Below are 18,864 nucleotides of genomic sequence, written 5' to 3'. Positions count from 1 at the left end.
GACAATGACAGACAAAGGACTCCTAGAAGCTTGGGAACCTGCCTCCAAGGGGAGGGAGAGCCGAGGGGTCCCCTTGGCAAGCCCCTTCTCCACCCACCCCCAGCTATCTTTAGCTCAGCAGAAGAGGGAACACTGTAATGAGGATGATGAATATTCACACGCACAGGGGGCTTAAGATAGCAGCACACAGAAGAGTGCATGCATGTATACACGTGGCACAGGCATGCACGTGGCGCACACATGTCCTGCCACACATGAGGCACTCACCAAGGGGGTCACACATGTCTCATCTCCCCTCCCCAGCTGGTAACCCATTTCACAGGTGGGGCAGTCAAGGGAGAGGCCTGGGCCAGGCCCCAAGGCACCTGGAGGGGGAGAACAGCTGGGATCCGAGGCCCTAGACACAGCCTGAAGGTGGGGCAGAGGTGGGCTGGGGTCAGGGGGTTCCACCAGCTGACCCAGAGCCCATGTCTGGTCCCAGGACCTCACTCTGAGAAACTAGTGGGTAAGGAAAGGTCTTGCCCTGCCTGGCCCTGACTATGCGGTGACAAGGGAATGCAGGTGATGACCTTGGCCAACCGCTGGGACGCAGGGACGCCGAGAGATCAAAGGGCCGATCCTGCCTGGCGATGGCCTCACCCGCCTGTCCGGCGGCGCCTCTGAAGTCCTGGGCAGGGCGGCCCAGGCACCTGTCCCGCACCTGTTGTTGGGCCACTCGGAGTCCCCCGCCTGGCCGCTCACCCGCCTGGCTGCTCACCCACAGTGACAACAGGAAAGTAAACATTCCCCCACCCCCAGGGCTGGGAAGTGGCCAGAGAGGAAGTGGGGCTGCCAGTGGAGCCCCCCCAGGCTGGGACAGCCCGCCAGGGGTTATTTATACCCTGGCTGGGGGCATGGCTCGGTCATGCCCTTACTCATCCCCTGGGCTAGGGGGCACTTTGGGGGCAATGGCAGGGGGAGGGGCTAGAGGCTTAAGTGGGCGCCTTCAGACACGGGCACTCCGGGTAAGGGGAAGCTTCAGCCATCAAGCCCCCAGGAACCCAATCAGCCATAATCCCCAAGCTCCAACCCTGCGCAGCCTTGGGCCTCTATAATATCAACCCTGCACCAAGACTCCCAGAGCCCGAGGCCCAAGTCCGAGTCCCCTACCCTCTTGCAAAGCCCCAGCACTCCCAAACTCCAGCTCCCTCTGTGAGAAAGGCCGTAGAGAACACTCAGAGGATGAGGAAACTGAGTCCCAGCTTAGGGGCAGAGGATTGGCCTCGACCCTCTCTGCCTGCTGCCCCCAGTCTGCCCCTGGGTGGAGGTGGGGGTGGAGGGAGCTCCTTGCTCAGTTATCGAACACCCGCTGTGCACAAAGCCCTGTGCTCACAATACCAAGGGCACAGGGCACAGGGAAGGGACGTGACATGCCAGAGTGCATGGGGGTGGGATTCCCACCTAGGTCCATGGCTGAAGGAGGGGGAGGCCCAGGGGAAGCCAGTCCTGGTGGTAGAGACTGCCTGCCAGGAGGGCCAGGGCCGGAAGGTGACTCGCTCCCTGTGGACAGGGCACATGACTCAGGACCTGCGGGACCCCTCCCAGTGGCCACGGGATATGGCGTCAATGGCTCTGGTGTCACAGGACGTGACGCTTTGGTCACTGTGGAAACAGTGTGGGGGGAGGGGGAGCCCCAGGAGGCTGCGCATGGTGGGGAAGGGGTGGGACCCAGGATCAGGGATCCTCGGCTATGGCTTGAGTTTCTGGGTGAGCTTCATGACCTGAGTTGGGGGCACTCTTGCTCTCTGAGCCTCATTCTCTAGTCTAGACCATCTCTCAGGCCCTCCTGGTACTGATATTCAAAGTGACTCTGAGGATCAGTGACCCCGTTCTGATCTCAGAGAGAGGCTCACGGCCTGGCATTCCTCAGGTCTTCCCCCAACCCATCCTTCATGGGTGTCTCTGCCTTTCAGGGAAAGGAGAGTGGGATGAGGTCCCAAGTCCTTCCCCAAGGAAGCAGGCTTCCACGTGTCGCTATCTCTTGTAGGGCATCCATCCCCATTCCCACCCCAGCTACTCCATTTCCTAGTGCTAGATTGGGGAGCAGAGAGGGCTATAAGGCAGGAAGAGGCAACCTGTGGACTCAGCTCCAGCCTTCCCAACTCCAGTGTGTCCCTACCCCATCCCCAACCCACAGGAATAGAGCTAAATCCCAAACCATTCATCCAAACCCAGCCTACCAGAGGGGAACCAAGGTGGAGAGGGGTGGGAACTTCCCCGGGTCCCAGAGCAAAGAAGGTGTAAGGTTCCAGCCTTCTCAACCCACAGCTGGACTTCTGACCCCACTCATGCCAGACTGTAGGTGAAAAGGGAAACAAGGAGCCCTGTGACAGCCCTGCACCCCCAGCTGCAGACAGGAAGACTGAGGCCCAAAGGAGAGTGGTACTCAACCCAGGTCACAGGGTGTCCTGTCCCCTGCTCCCCACTCCACCATGAGGCAAAGGAACTGGGAGCCTTCACTCCTCCAAGCAGCCTGAGTCAGAGCAGGGGGTGGGCAAGTAGCCCTGGGTATCCTCCTCCAAAACCTGCCGTCAGCAGGTGCCAGATCCTACCAGGCCCCAGCTCCCTTAAGGGACAGGGACTTGGGACATTAGGAACAAAGGAACCTGGGACCTGAGGTGGCATCAGTGGGGGCCAGGGCTGATGCAGACCCAGCCTGGTCATGTCCTAAGGCCAATCCCCACATCTGCTCCACTTGTCCCACGCCCGGCTCTGGCAGCAGGAGCGCCATGCCTCCTCGAATGCCATGGCAATGTTGAGGGAGGGGCTGGGCACAATCAAGGGTTCTGTGGGGATCAGGACTCCAGCCCAGATAAGCTTTGACCTTAGGGGGAGGAAGGGTGGTGTGCCTGGGTGCTGTCTCCTGGGAAGGGCTCCCCACCCCCATACTCTCACCCAGGCTGGGCACAAGTTGGGAGGGGTGACATCCGGGAAGGATTTTCCCGTCATCGGGAAGGAAGAGCCTTTTCTGGCATCAGACACCTCATTTCCGCAGCCGTTCCTGGCCTCCAGGACTCTCTCATGGCCATCAAGCACTTGGGGTCCCAGCCCAAAGCGGCCTGGCACAGGTCCAGAGGCAGGACCTTCTCAAGGCACACAGGGCTGGGTCCTGGGGGCCCCCTGGTCCCTCATATCTGGGAAGCAGCTGGTGATACCTTACTTTAAAGGTGGGGGCAGGTGAGGACAGGCACTGAGGAGGCATGTCCACAGCCCTCACCCGAAGACCCCAAGTGGGCAGCCCCTACCCCTTGCTGCTGGTCTCCAGGACATCAGGTCTGCGTGCAGTGAGGCATGGGCTGCTGCAAAAAGAGGAGTCTTGGAGCAGAGGTGGGCAGCCCGCCCCCTTGGTTATAGCCCCACAAAGCAGCAGGCCCTGACTGACAGCGTCACCTCCCCCAGCAGTGATGGGGACTGGGGATGATAGACAGATCCCTGCAGCCTAGCTCAGACCTCTGACCTCTAGTGAGCCAGTGCAGCCCTAATCCCTGAGCTGAAGAGAGATGGGACTGGGGGACAAGGGGAGGCGCCAGCCTGGGTCTTTGTCAGTGTTTCACCCACCGGAAAGACAGACCTCCTGACCTTCTGAGGAGGGAAACTGAGGTAGCCAAGGCTATAGTAGCAGTGGCGGCAAGAGGCATGGCAGGGCCCAGGTGGTCCCTACCGGATACCCCCACAGGATCCAGGAAGGGGTGGCCCCGGCCCTTTTATCACTCCCCCAAAGCTGTGAGGAGCCCCAGAGGAAGGCCTGGGGACTGGGCTGGCCCCCTGGCTCTCAGCCTAATCCTCTTTTAATGAGCGGCCAGCCGGAAGGCCTCAGCCCATGGCCACAGACCTACAACCCCGGGAACCCCAGCCAAGCTAAGCGGGGGGGGCAGGGAGGCCCAGATGCCTTTGCACGTACCTTCCCCCTGCTTGGCACACCCACTTACCCCCCAACGCCACCCTGATCAGGCCAACCCAGGGCCCAGTATGTGCAGAGACACACCTGAGTGATGCCTGCCTTGGGCTCCCACAGACCCACTCTTGGGCACTTACCATTTGTTCAAGCCCAGGTCCCACATGGGGCTGGGCAGGGGAGACTATCACTGCTGATCTGGAGTAGCTCCTCCAGTTCCCCCTTTTCCCCCTATGCTCTGGATGGGAACCCTAGAAGCCAGACCCCAGCTGCACCCTCCCTGGGGAGAGGTTCCAGGTTCCTCTGACCCTAAGCCCCTCGAGATCTGCCCCCGCATAGCATCTCTAGCCAGGCCTTCCAGATTGGAGACCCAGAGGGCCTCCCTAGGAGCCATCCACACCAACCCCCGCTTCCCCCCAGGTAGGTGAGCCAGGTTGGTGCCAACAAAACCAATTACAGCCACTCTCACCCAATTAGCAACTAATTATGGTCTAGTAGTCCATTCAACATAATTAACATGTAAATGACTCCGTGTGTTTTTATTCAATAACCGCTCTGATTGAATTTAATTTAAATGTCTGAACTGGGGACCCAGTTACCGTATTTCACCACCTAGAGCTCCACTCTAGGAAATGCGGTGGGAAATGTTGGCTCCTCCAGAGCAGAGGAACCGAAGGCCAGAGGCCAAGGGGACAGGCACCACTGGCTCTGGTAAAGTGGAGATGGTTATGGTCTCTGTATCCCTGACACATCTATCCCAGGGGTGCAGGGAATTGGTGAGGTCAGAAGAGCCCCAGTGGGACCCTCAAGATGGGAAATCCCCTGCAACGAGGGGCCCCTTTGCAAGGGCTACTGTAAACATCCCAGCTGTTCAGTAAACACCGTACAGGGGTAAGAGCCCAGCTGGGCCAAAACGCCGCTGTACACTTCCCTCCCATTTCAGTGACTAAAGGCTGGGGGCAGGGGGCAGGGGGCTGGGGCCAGCAGGTCCAGGCATGCTGTTCCCACGCCCGTTCCGCCCCAGTGCTCACCTACTCCGCCCAGGACAGGATAGGCTGAGGGCACAGCTCAGCCTCAAACCAGGAAAAGCCAGAAGTGATGGAGCAGCAGGATCACTCCCTGACTCGCCAGCCGGGAACCAGGGGATCCATGCCTCATCCCCGAAGGACACCCAGTGACTTCTGACCTTCTGTCCCAGCAGATGGGGTCTCTCCGGCCTCGGCAACTCCACTGACCCCTGCCTTCCCCATGGTCCATGCACCTGACCATCCTAGGCCTGGGCTGGTAGTTCCAGAGGCCTAGACGTCCCACTTGGAACTTAACAGTGTGCATGGTTGCCTGTGAGAACACATTTGGGCATTCACCAGCTGGGCAAGTCAGGGCTCCGGCTCAGCTTTGGAAGGACACTGTGGTCAAGAGACCTGGTCCTGAGCAGGGGGTGGGAGAAGATGACCAGACTAGCAGATCACACAGGAATGTGCCCCAAGAAGTATGAAGGGGATGGAAAGAGGGGATCGTTCTGAAGGGGAGGGCTGCACTGATCCATTTCTCAGGTGGGGAGAGTGAAAAGGCCATTCAGTGAGTGCCTCCAGTTTCAGAGGCCCCCGGGGGACCCACCTCCTCCTCCCACATTCCAGACCTGGCCCGGAAACCCCTCACTCCTTCCTCCACCACCTCCTCCTCCCCATGACTGCAAAAGACAACAAACTCTCCATGGCTCATTTACTCTGATAAATCACCCAGACAGACAGGCCAAGATGGGACCAACAGGCTGGTGGGTGTCAAAACCCTCCCCCTCCCCTGGGCCCAGCCCCCATCTCTGCGGCCTTCCTCGGATTCCTGCGGTCCCTGCAGCCCCTTCACAACACCCACCCAGAGATTCCCGGGATGTTCCAGACAGTCTTAGCCCCTCCCCAACATTCTGATGGAGAAACCGAGGCACAGGGCAGACAGGTGCATGCTTGGGGTCAGCCTTGGAGGATGCAGTGAGGCTGGGTTAGGACCTCAGCAGGACTCAGCCGGTAGCCAGTCAAGGGCAGGCAGTGAGCACTCCGCACAGGCCCCAGGCCCAGCCAGGAAGGCGCTGATAAAAATGGCAATACAGGCAGCCCTGGGAGAGGCCCCCTGGAGTGCTAGCCACTCAGCCTTGGAGCTGTAGGAGCCCAAAGGGCTCCCAAATTCTAGCCGCTCTGCCAATTGTAGTGTATGACCCTTAGAAGGCAACCGTGCTGGCTGAACAGCAGACACACGAGGCAGTGGACTCTGGCCGGGGGAAATGAGGGCATCAGCACCGAGCCCCAAGTGGGAAGGAACAAGGCTCTTGGCTGGGTACAGAGACGTCCGAGGAAAGAGCATGTCCGGGTAGGAAGCCAAGAGGGGTGGCAAAGGGAGGGGTGGAGGCAAGGGGGAGTAGGGGGAGGAAGGAAGGAAGAAGAGTGGGGGAAGGGGGATCCGGAGCTGAGGCTTCCTGATCCCTGGAGGGGCCGGTTGCTTTGGGTCTGTCTTTGCCCTGCAGAGATGCACCAGATAGCCAGTGCTCCCCTCGGCCCAGTGAGAGTGCCAGAAGTCAGCCCAGCCCATCAGCCCGGATGAGCCCCACTCCCTCCCCAACAGGCTAGCCCCCCAATCCTAGGCCAGCAGCCACTGCCCAGACCCCATTCGTTGCTGGGTCAGGACCAGTGGTCAGGGACTGGAGCCCAGGAGGCCTCCACCCTCTCCCTGGGGCTGCCCAGCAGGCTGGGTGGGGGGCTGTAGGCCTGCCAAGCTCTGGCACCCACGTGAGCTAGGCTTTGGATTCAGACCATAGCCTTCTGGCATCCAGGCCTCTGGCAAAGGCCCTCTTGCTATTTCTAAGAAAAATGCAGCAGGAATCCTCTCTCCTTCTCCAAAGCTCCCAGGGCTTCTTGAGGCGGGGCTCAGATTCCCAGGATAGCACCAGGCCAAGCCAGGCAAACATGCTTTCTGCCCAGCCCTGCAGATGCCTGAGTGAGCAGCCCAGGTCTGGTCACCCCTAGGACACATGGCAGGAGCTGGAGCAGCATTCACAGAAGGAGTTATTGCAGCCAACTGTGCGTCCCAACCAGGCCTTGGAGCCAGTCTCTAGGGAGCTACTTCCAAGGCATCACTCCCGCCAAATGCATCCGTATCACTGGAATTTTTCCATAATACATATTTAGTACCTCTGCCATGAGGAAAAAGAGCTTAAAAACCAGAAACAGAAAGTAGAACTCTATATCCTTGTCCCAAAAGCAAGACTGCATCTAGCATCTGTCCTCTTCCCCAGGTGCTGCACCACATGCACCCTCCCTGTGCTCCAGCTCTTCCCTCCCCTACAACCTCCCCTCCCCTGCTCAAGATGCAGCCTCCTCCATGAAGCCTGCCCAGATACCCATGGTAGGAATTTTCCTCCTCCTGACCCTACTCCACCCACCCCACAGGACTCAGGGTCCTTCCTGGAGTCCTTTCCAAATACCATCTCCCTTACCAAAAGTTAGAATTCTGGAGGAAGGGGTGAGGCAGTCTGGGACTCCTTGGGGCATGCCCCTGGACCTGCCCTCACCTGCATACCAGCCTCAGGATCGCTCCTGGTGACTGAGATTTCTTCCACAGTGACCATACTCACACAGTTAATCCTCCTGACAACACAATGAGGCCAGTATTGTTCTTACTCCCATTTTCCAGAAAAGGCAGTGGGAACACAGAACGATGTTCACCAAGCAAGATCTACCCATGGACAGGATGCAAGCAAGACAGTCTGAGCCCTCATGATGCTGCTTCCACAGGGCCACTGCCATTCCCACCTTACACAGGAGAAACCAGGGCTCAGAGAGGCTAAGCCACTTGGCTGAACTCACACAGCTAACACTGGTAGAACTGGGTTTTGCCTTTGGGACCAGCTAGCTCAGCCACCACCATCACCACTTCTGCATTACACCAAATTTAAGCACCCCACTCTCCTGAGTGAGGAGATGGAGGTCTCCCAGGAGTCAAGGACCAGGTACCCATGGCCCTAAAGCCACCTTCTGAGCTATTACCACCTCTGGAGGAGTCAAGGGGCCGGAGGTGCATACACACAGGTGCAGACAGCCAAGAGCCCACTCTGAGGCTCACTGTCTCCCAAGCTGCAGGGTGAAAGATGCCTTTATGGGCTGGTGAGATTTTTATCTTGGCGGTTTCTCTTTAAATTCTTTACGATTACGAAGCAGTGGGGGCTGCCAAGGAACATGATTTACTCCTTGAGCATGCACCAGCTCCTCGCTTAGTGCCAAGGGAAGCTGGAGCCAGGGAAGGAGGGGCGGGCATCATGCCAGGGAACCAGAGACAAGGCCTGTGCTGCGGAGGCCCAGACAGTGGAGGTCCCATCTGAAGCTCCACTGGACCTGGAAGGCCACAGCTGAAAGCCCCAGCCCCTGGCCTGGCTGACCCAGGCTGGGCGTCAGGCAGGTTCTCCAGCAAGCACAAGGACCCTGTCTCCATTCTCTCCAAAGACCAATTCCTAGCCAGTTGGGGGATGTGCAGCTTCCAGGACCTCCCAACTCCAAAGCGGCCACTTCCAAGTCTCTCAGGAGTAAGGCAGCTCCCATTTCCAGAAAACTGAAACTCCAGATCTGGGCTCAAGGGATCTGGGCTCAAGTTCATGCTTTGGGTCTTCCTTCCTCCCTCATCCTGGCGTATCCTGGAACACCTACCCTCCCTGGCTTGTGAGCTCCAACCCCCACTGTAGCTGCCAGAGCCACCTGACCCCTGCCCAGCTCCCTGGTGCCACACTGGCCTCAAAGCTCCTGGGCCTACTCCCCCTCCTCCCCCACCAAAGCCCCATGCCTTGCTCTGGCTGGCCAAGGAGCCCCTGGGGGGCAAGAGCATGCCCTCTAGCTCTCCAGCCCCACCCCTACTCCTGCACCAGGCCTGAGGGCTAAGGCTCCATCAAGGCTTGCTAGAGGCACCTCAACTCACATCAACTCCTGAGGGGAAGTCAACGGGCTGTGACCCTTCCTAACCTCTAACCTCATCATCTCCAAACCTGGCAACCTTGGTCCTCTGATGCCACATGCAAATGATGTGAGCGGTGGCACTGTTCTGGGCTATTGGCCCGGAGGGCTCAAACTCCAGGCTGCTCTGGAACAGGAGCCCTTTCCTCTCTTAGGCCCTGATGTTCCCATCTCTGACATGAGAGGCCTTCCTAGGGACCCTGCTCAGTGGAAGGGCCAGAGTGATGGAGGGCCGGATTTATAGCCTGGAAATAAGCAAACCCCAATTCCGTTGCTTCGGCAGACAGAGGGCATGGGGAGCCTGCCCAGTGCGACCCCAGCCCTTTCTTTGGGAAACGAGGCTAGGAAGCCTAAACCAGCACTGCAGAATGCTGGAATCTTCCTTGTTCCTAGCTCATGTGAAGGGTCTGTGCCTCTAGCACCACCACCATCCCTGCCCTCCACTCTCAGTCCTGGGACAGCCTCAGGCATCAGGCGGATGCAGGCTCCATCTCAGTCCTGCTCCTGAGTGACCTGGGAAGCCGCTCAGCCCCCGTAAGCCTCCTTCCTCACAGGAAACCTAGGCAGACCCTCTTTAGGTCTTGGGGGGACCATTGCTTGGTTATCCTCATGGGCTCCTACTACTATTTCGATTATGTTCATCTTTCCTGACCTCCCCTGGCAGGGTGACCTTCTGCTCCCTCTCCCTACTTCTGCCTCAGCTTCCCTAGCAGCACAACTGTCTCATGTCATCACAGGGTCCTTCTACCCCACCAAACATCTCTTGGCCCCAATCCCTGGCCAAACCCAGCCCAGGCAGCAGCAGTGTGTCGTGGGGTAGCTTCCTGGGAAAAAGTAAACACTCCCCAGGCTGAACAAAGGGCCTGGCAGGGCCCTCACACCTCCCTGCTGCTGCCACGGAGGGAGGTGGTGCCCCAGAGCCTGGGTCATCTCAGGGTGGGGGAAGGAAGAGCTTTTTCTCTGAGACTTGGCAGTGATTCTGCAGTGTAGGGGACTCCGGCCCAGGCATGGATGGGTGAAGGAAGGAGGGTCTGTCCAGGCTTCCAGCCCAGGCTCCACTCTCTCAAGAGCAAGGAATGAACAAACACCTCACCTGCTCCTGGAAATCTCCATCTGACCCTCACTTCTGCCTGATTTTGGCTGTGCTGCTGAAGCCCAGAAGCTGGGCCATAGGAGCCCCCCTAATCTGAGGGAACCCTGGGCTGCTTGACCCTCACACCCTTCTGGCTCTAGACCTGGCTGGGGTGCCCAGGCGGATGGGCGGGCAGCAAACCCAAGCCTGGCCCAGTTCCTGCCTTTGTTCCTTTATCTACCCTGGGCAGTGTGGCCCCTTATGCCAGCACCTCTAGCTTGGAGGGTCCAGCCCTACCCAGGCAGGAACCGGCACCTCCCCACTACAGCAGGACCCAGGGCAGGGCAAGGAGTGCCCAGCCTGAGCCCCTGAGGCCTGGGGTGTCAACTGCTGTGTCCGTCCAAGGCACAGATGAAAAAACTATGACATGGAGCCACAGTGACCAGCAGTGCTTCTGAGAGTAACCTTCTCTGTGCCACCCACGTGTATTCTGGGAGGAAGATGGTGGGAGCCCAGTTTCTTGAAGTGTTGGTCTCCATTCTCACTCCACACACACTTGGTGAGCGCCTGCTCCTCACTGAGGGCCACTTCATGTGTGCATAACCAGGCTGAGACCACCCAGTGTAGGGGGATACACAGGGCCTGGTACACAGCAGGTGCTAGGCTCCCAGATGGCCCTGACCAACTGGATATCCATTGCTTTTTCCACCAGCTTGACTGTGAGCACCCTATCTTGTTCACCAGAGAGTCCCCAGCACTCAGCACGGGGCCTGTCATACAGTAGTAAGTGAAGTCTAAGCACAAAATTAGGACACGAGACCAGGTCGGAACAGGGAAGGTTATTCAGGGCAGGGGAACCTTCCTGTGCAAAGGCACAGGGGCCCTGGGATGGGTGGCCCCAGGTGCGCTGCAGCCCCACCCCAGGCCGCCACGACTGGCAACACCCAGGCTGGCTGCCAGCGAGCTCAGCTTTTAGTCACTGCGGGTGTCAGCTTCAGAGCTAATTGAGAGGGAATCGACCTGACGCGATGTGGGCGCCGGCAAGGCCAGGACACCAGGGATCTATTTCTGGCTTTGCCTCTGCCTCCTGCCTGACCTTGACCCTGCCTGTGCCTGAACCTCAGTTTCTCTCTCTGGAAAACAGGAACAAAACTCTTTGCCCCTGGAGGTCCAGGGAGGCTTAGAAGGAGCACACGGAAGACCCCTCTCTGTTTTGCCCCTCCTGCTTACTTGCATGCATGATGACAAAAACAACACCCAGAGCGGACGGACGCAAGGTCCCAGGGGTGTGGAGACCAAGCCACCCCTCCCTTCCACTATCGGGGGAGGAGACACTCTACTCTCGCTGCCAGACCCTGGGCCGGGGAGGGGGTCGGGGGAACTGGCCCCTTCAAGATTTATTAATCTGCTCTGAAGAATTCCACCAGGGAAGGGTGGAGGTATCAGCAGAACAAATATCTCACCTTCCTGGGGCCCGGGGAAGGGGGGTGCTTTCCAGCCCAAACAAATTAACTCTTCTCGGCCCATTTCTCAGGCCCTGCAGGGGACTCCTTCCAGGCACAGCCTCAGAAATTCCAGGAGCCGGGTGACTGGGAAGAGTGATGATAAGCAGCTTACTCCCCTACTCCTCCCATCAAGGGGCAGGGTGGGACGAGGCCAGGGGAGGGGCCCTGCTGGGGGACATGGTGAGGTGAGGGCTGGGCCTCCGCCAAGCCCGAGGAAGGAAAGGTCACCCCAGCCTTTCACCCCAGTATGGCTGCCCGGAAATCTGGCCAGCCAGGGCTGAGTCGACCCCACCCAGGGCAGGCGGCTGGATGAAGTTACCTCTGGCCAGAGGAGGGCCAAGGCTGAGAACTCCCAATGACCCCAGGTCCCCCAGGCCCCAGCATGGCCACTGCCCCTCACCCTGGGCCCAGGGTAGACTCTTCAGACCACACACACCCTTGAGGAAGTGGCTCTCGAGTGAGCCATTTGTACACCCATGTGTGTACCGTGTGCGTGCACCTGTCCAGTGGGTTAAGTGCAATGGTGATGGAGCGGGCGACCAGCCTCTCACTCTGCAGACCCCAGCCCATCACTGAAACCTCCCAGTGACTTCTCATCAAAGTGCTCACTGGAGCTCAGGAGCTCAGGCCCTCACAGCAGCACGTGCTCTGCCTGAACCCACCGGCGGCCTCCCTGCCAGTCACAGCCAACAGTCCCCTCCTGGATTCTAGGAACCCTTCCCACTTGGAGACCATAGGAAGGCTCCTCGAGCACCCACACCCCAAGAGAGCAGGTCCTGCTCTTCCAGTGTCCAGAGGCTCCAGTGTCTGCCCAACTGCCTGACCTTCCACCCCAGGGGCTGCTCAGGGCAGGACCAGATGCATAGCAGTGGCAAGGAGGGGCCGCAGCAGACATAAGTTTGGAAGGATTGACATTGCCACCTCTCCGATTATCATACAGAAAGACATGCCCTACAGACCTCAGGCCACCCAGCCCAGGAACCCACAGTCTGACTCTGGAAGATGCCCAGACTCTGGACTCTTTTGCTAAGTGTCTAAGTGGGTCAGTTCTCCAGCCTTTCCCAGCAAGCCACCACCTCCCCGGTCTCCCTTCTCCCCCACAACCTATGTGGCTGTACAATTTGTCCTGGTTTTGTCCTGACCCACCCTTTCTCTCGTGTGCAGAGGAGCCGAGCGCTATTGTAAAGAGAGGATGATTTCTGGGGAAGAACAAAACAGCTTCTTACCTTTGAATGAGAGCCGGACCCGGGGCGTGGCCGGGAGGTGGTCCTGGGTGGGGAAGGATGGCCAGGCCCCAGTCAGTAGGGAAGCCCAGAGAAGAAGACCGGCGACAAGCATTGTGGGAGGGGCCTAGGGCCCAGGAAGCAGGCTCCACTCTCTAGAAACCTGGGAAGGGGAACCAAGATTGGAATGTGTGAGGCAGATGGGGGAGTTCAATTTCTACCCAAGGTGAACAAAGAGGTTGATGGGTACCTCCACGCTTCCACCCCTAGCCTGGGGCCATGAATGCCCCTGTGTGCACACCTCATGTGCGTTCTTTGGCCTGCCTTTGTCTGGGGAGATAGTACCAATAGGCCCCAGCCTGGGGTCACCAGAACTGATGGGGGCTGCTGGGGACTCAAACCCTACCCCTCATGGCATGCTGAATTCTATTCACAGGGCCCAGACCAACCAGGTGATCTTAGGGCTCTTTCCAGCTCCCAGCATGCTTTCTCCTTTCTCCCCTGCATCTGTGGCCAATAAAGTGGGTTACTCCTTCTCCCTCCCACCTGGAGGAATGGGGAACAGATAGGGTGCATCCCTGCCTGCTCCAGCCACAGGTCTTCTCCCAGTACAGAGAAACCTGGACCTGATTATTACGGTAGAGGGGAGGCACAGGAGAGAGTGGGGGAATGAGACACATGCGGACAGCCCAAGATGGAAGAGAGGGAGCACCAGTCAGAAAAGGAAAGGCAGAGAATGGCAGAGTCCACTTTTACTAAAATCAAAGCAGGAGAGACGCAGGTCAGACAGGCAGAAGGACTTCCTGCCAGGGAAAACTTCCAGCTCCGCCTCTAGAGGGCAAAGAAGGGAAGCTAGGATGGCCAGTGGGCCTGGGGCTGGATCTGGGCCAGCGGCATTGCCACCTTCAGAATCCCCCATAGCCCCAGCAGGTCCAAGTTTCAATACTGTGTTTTTCAAATATTGTCTCCCCAGGCAGGCTGGCTGTTGGGTAAACGCAGCCCAGCACCAGTTGTCAGAACATATTGCTCCCTCCCGGCACAAACCAGCGCCAACTCCTACCACCACCCCCAACCGGATGCACTGCGGGTGGGGGCATCGAGACTGAAAATGTGAGCCCCATCCCCCAGATCTGCCCTGTGTACTCCCTTCTTCCATGGCAGGCAGGACCCCAGGCCCATCTCTAGGATGCTGGGATGGGAGTTGGCAGTACTATGGCCTGGGACTCCCCTGCCATAGCTGCTCAATGCTGAGGCAAAGCCCAGGCTCCAGTCTGACTCTTAGGCCCCACTCATTAGACCCTGATGACATCCCTAGACCCACCTCCCCCAGCCCGGGCCTCTCCTGCCAAGGCAAACCACTCATGGCTCCTCAGACAGGAAGTGCAGCTTCAGCCTCTTGGCCCACTCCTTACGCGGTGCCCTCTGTGTGAATGTTCTCTCCCGAGGGCCTGGCACACCGCTCATGGTCCTTCCAGATCCCCCGTCATAGATGCTGCCTCCTGGGGAGGCTAGCTGGGGGATGGGGGAATCAGAACCAGCCCCTCCTCAGGTCTGGGAGGCACAAAGCTAGTGCTGACTGAATGGCAGGCTCTGAGAAGTGGGGGCAGGTGGGAGAAATGGCTGTGCAGCCACCGTCACCCTCAAGGTGCACCTGGGAGGCCCCTGATAACAGTTGTGGATATGCACACGTTCACACTTGCAGGCCCACACACGTCCTTACAAGCATGAGTTTGCTCAAGAACTTGACCTGCTAGTGGGGTGGGGCTCAGGGGAGCTGGGAGATACTGTCCTGGCGCAAGATGCCGTCTGAGTCCCTCAGAGAGCTTCGATACTATGTAACGGGGGCTCCTGTCAACCTGCCTCCCGCCTCCCCCCTCCCCATGACCTCATTTTTTCCTTCATCCATGTTCATGGTGACAAAGTCAGTGTCACCAAGGACAGGGTTGGAGTCACCCAATGTGTCCAGATAGGTGGGGAGTCTTTCTACTGGGTCCCTACAGGGACTTCCCATCCAAATGCTTTGGCCTTTTAAAGAGGTGAATGGGGAGGGGCTCAAGTTTGCTGGGGCCTCAGTCTCAAGTCCAGGTCCCCTCTTGGACAGCCTGGCAGGTGGGGGAAAGAAGGAGAGGGAAGGAAGAAAAGGAGAAGGACAGAGAGGGAAAGAAAGGGCAAACCCACAGTGCCTTCCCCTCTGCCAGTCCCGAGATGCCTGTCACCCAGCCCCAGCCCCAGAAAAGCCCCCAAGTCACACCAAGCCCAGGTCAGTGGACAGAGGAGGAACAGCCACCGCCACCTGGGAGCCCACCAGGAAGAAAGCAGAGAAGGAGGGAAGGAAGGCTGGTGGGAGGGAGCAAGGGAGGGAGGCAGGCGGGAGGGAGGAGGAGAGAGGGAGGAGAGAGGGAGGGACGGAGGAGAGACGCTTGAACAAAGAAACGAGGAGCTGGGGCTGGCAAGGGGTGCAGGGAAGAGGCGGCCAGAGGAAGGAGTCCGGAGGCACCTGGGATGGGACAGGGGGCCAGGTGGTCAAACTGTACAGCCGGATCCAGACCGCCCAGGCTTGGAGTTGGGGGTGGGGGTGGACAGCCTGTCTCCAGGAAGGGAGGTTGGCTCCTCCGAGCTGAGGACTGCCTGGATGGAAGGGAGGCAGGAACAGGGGCCGTAGGGGAACATGGGGAGATTATCAACAGCACCCCACCCGCTACCCAGCCCCTCAGATTCCCTCCCCCACTTCAACAAGAGCTCCGTCTCCTTCTTGGCTCCTCAGCTTCCCCATCCCCCAACACCTCAAGGACCAGGAAGCAGAGCCACCCCAGCATAGCTGGGACTGAAACCCCCCTTTTGTGGCCAGGGTTTCCCAGTCAAGGTCACCTGAGCCTGGCTCCATCCTCCCCCCAAGGTATGCTGAGCAGCGAGGGGCTGAGGCTGGGTGGGCTGCCGCCTTCTCTCTGGCCCCTGCTTTCTCTCCGGCCCCGACCTCCCCACTTCCGGGCCTGGCTCCTTCGGAGCTGAAGGGGGAGCAGCAGGAGTAGGCATGCCTGTGCCCCCCGCCTGCCTAGACACTATACCCTACGGGGTCCTGGCACACCCCTTGGGTAGCCTGGGAAGAGGCCTCAGCTCCATCCAACCCCCTGGGCTGAGATGGGGCTCCCAACCCCTGGGTGCAGTTTTCCCTTCTCTGCAACTAGGATAACTACTGGGAGACTATCTGGGTGAATTCAGGAGGACAGAGGTCCCCAACCTGGCCCAGCTTCAGGGTGAACATACTGGTGTCTTTGGTTGGCGTCTCCCTTACCTCCCCCAAGCAGTAATGTTCTGGTGGCAAAACACAGCTATCTCAAAAATTAGGAGTTATTTATCCAGTGGGGCCCCCAGCCCCAGCTCCAGCCAACTCCCGCCAGCACTGCCTCATTCCTAGGCCAACTTTGATACCCTCCTGTCCCATCTGCTGGGGGCAACCCCGCCAAGCCCCCGCTGTCCCTTGCCCACTTCACCACTGGGACCCCTGGTTCAAACTAGGGATTGACCGCAGGCTCTCCAAGCTCACCTACACACTACACACAGCCATGCCCCTAATCCAGGCAGGACTCTGCTGTAAAAGCAAACCCAAGGTGGCAGCTGGGGGTCAAGGGGCTGGCACAATGCTGGGAGAAATGCCTCAGGACTGGAGGTCCTCCCACTCTGCTGATGTGGGAGACCCCCCACGTGGGGACTGCCAGTATACCGCTTCCCTTCGGGCTGGCCAGTCCTCAAGTAGAGACACTGAGGTAGGGCAAGCGCATCTACGGGGAAGAGCGCTGCCTCGGGCGTTAATGGGAGAGAGAGCTGAGGCAGAAGGGGGATCGGAACTCCCGCTCCAGAAGCGTGAAGGTGGGGGTTTATGAGAGCATCCACCCAGAACCTTGCAGGAAAAAGTTGCTTTGCACATGGGTGACCCCGCAGGCCACATCATCCACACATCCATACGCCGCCCCGTAGGTAAGGGGTCCGGGCCTCCAAGACAGGTAAGAATCCCACCCCAGCCTTGTCGCCCCTATGTCCGCGGGCAGCCCCCCGGCTCGACGAGACCCGCTCCCCGGACACTTCTGCGGAGTTGCAGTGCCGCGGGTCCCAGAGGGGTCGCGGGGTGGCCCGGCCGCCTGCCCGCTCCCTCCCGGTTCCCGCTGCACTCACCTCTTCCGCAGCGGCGGGGCCTGGGCGCCCGGGCGGCGGCGGCGGCACGGAGCGGCTCCCGTTGGGCCGGTCCGCGCTAGCGGCCCCCCGGGGCCATGGCCCTGCCCGCGACCTCTCGCCGCTGCACCTCAGCCGGGATCGGCGCCGCGGCCGCGGCTTAACCGGTTCCGCGGGCTTCGGGCGCGTCAGCAGCCGAGGGCCCGGGCCCCAGCCCGGGCCATGGGAAGGCTCAGGGGCGCTCGGGGCCGCCTCCCCTGGGGTGGGCTGCGGGCGCCCCCTGGCCGGCGCGCCGAGGGCGCATTCCCCAGCGCGGGGCGCGGGCGGTGGCGCGCACTCGGCTTCGAAGCGCTGCGCTGTCCTGGCTGCTGGACCCGGGCCGGGCGGCCGCGCTGGGCTGCACGGTTCCTCGCGGCGTGCCCAGGTCCTGCGCTGCGCTCGGGGCTCTCCGGACCGCCGCGGTTCGTTCGCTCGCTCTGGTCTCGCGGCCGCCGGCGGGACGGGGCGCTCAGAGCCGCGCGGGGAGCGCCGGCAATTGGCCGCCCGTGGGCGACATTTGCATAGCGCAGCCCCGCCCCGCCCGGCCCGCCCAGCCCCACCCCCGGGGCGGGACCCGCCCAGCCACCGCCCCGCCCCCGCTCCACCTGTCCGTGGGCCGGGCTCAGGCTTCCCAGGCGGTGGGCACCCCGCGCCGGGGGAGACTAGTCTGCACCCCTCGCCCCCGCCCCCGCTTCTCGGGCGGCGCCCCCGCCCCGCCCTGGCTTTGTCTCTCTGTGAATACACCGCACACATCGCGCCTGGTGTTTACCCGGGCATTCAACTCCCTGGCGAGAAGGGCTGCAGCGCCAGGGAGCAACGAGCCTGCGCTCACCTGAGCACCCCCTTCCGCGTCCCTCATTCCCACTCGCCGCCGGCCGCGCCCCTGGTCCCGTGCGTGGGCCCCGCGGCGCAGGACCCCTGACTGCCCGGGCTGCTCAGCAGGTGGCGGTGCAGCCCCTGGGACGGCTGGCACCGCCGGACCTTCCCGCGGGCTCAGCCTCCAGCCTAGGCCAGGTCGGGGGCAGCCCAGCCACACAGCTCTCTCCAGCCATTCAACGACTCCCCGTGATCGCCTCAATCGCCAGCCGTTATTTCAGGCCAGCAGCTCCCACAGACTCTCCTTATAGTTCCATACCTTAGAGAGGCCAGATCAGCTAGCACTTTCTCACCTCAAGGGGACATTTGCTTTCAAATGGCCTGGTGATGAGCCAATGGCTCAGCAACTGAGAAGGGCCTACCGTGACCCCAGGAAGGGACCCTCTGCCCAACCCAACTTTCCAAGGTCATGGCCTCACCACCAGGACCACTTCTCAGCCCTGCCCTGGGCACCCTGCGGAGGCTCCCAGGGGCGTTGGCCCTTTGTCCTCTCCTTCATCCTCTTCCTGTTCTGTCTTCTGTGCCCTCCTCTTTCTCCTCTTTCCTTTCTCCTCTTCTCCCTCTGCCTCTCCTTCCTTCTCCCCTCTCTTCTCCCTCTTCCTCTCTCCTCTTCTCCCTCTTTTCCATCTCCCTCCTTTTCCTCCTTCTCCTCTCTTCTCCTGGATTTTTCCTTCTCTGCCCTCTCCTCCTCTCCCTTCTCTTCCTCCGCCCCATGCATTTCCTTCTCTTCTTCCTCCTCCTTCTTCCTGCTCTTTACCGTCTTCCTCCTTTCTCTTTTTCTTCTCACTCCTCCTCTCCGCCTTCTTCCTCCTCCCACTTCTCTCCCTGGCTAGCAAGACCTCCAGGAAAAGACCTCTCTCCCTCTGACCCATTGACTGGTTGACTCCAAGTGCAGGGTGGAGCTGGGCACTAGGGATCCTGCTGAGGGTCTCCTGACTCAGGACTTAGAGTGCTGCCTCATGCTCCAAGCACAGGCAGGGCATTTGAGGTAAGCAAACACCATCCTGGGGTTATGGAGCTGCTGTGACAGCACCTGCACCTCTCCCCTTTGTCACGCCTC

General features: G+C 60.0%; 1 protein-coding gene across 5 annotated transcripts in view; it reads right to left on the bottom strand.

Annotated features, from left to right (window-relative positions):
- The window catches only part of SEMA3F (semaphorin 3F), a 33,651-nt gene extending 16,637 nt beyond the window's left edge, over positions 1-17,014 (bottom strand). For 3 of the 5 annotated variants that reach the window (XR_008546961.2, XM_016941136.3, XM_016941138.3), the window contains exons 1-2: positions 16,893-17,014; positions 12,726-12,885 (exon numbers count right to left, since the gene is read on the bottom strand). Coding sequence is in view for 3 of the 5 variants with exons in the window: in XM_016941136.3 (XP_016796625.1) it covers positions 12,726-12,837 (112 nt within the window). In the remaining 2 variants the exon portion in view is untranslated. Of the gene's footprint in view, positions 1-11,457; positions 11,592-12,725; positions 12,886-16,892 lie in introns of those variants that run through there. The other 2 variants (XM_063806783.1, XM_016941137.3) reach the window with 2 other exon arrangements.
- Between the last annotated feature and the right edge of the window lie 1,850 nt (positions 17,015-18,864).

This window comes from Pan troglodytes, chromosome 2, assembly GCF_028858775.2.
Source record: "Pan troglodytes isolate AG18354 chromosome 2, NHGRI_mPanTro3-v2.0_pri, whole genome shotgun sequence".
NCBI classification, from domain to species: Eukaryota; Metazoa; Chordata; class Mammalia; order Primates; family Hominidae; genus Pan; species Pan troglodytes.
The sequence above is the reverse complement of the archived record's forward strand: the minus strand, read 5'-3'. Positions and strand labels throughout refer to the sequence as shown.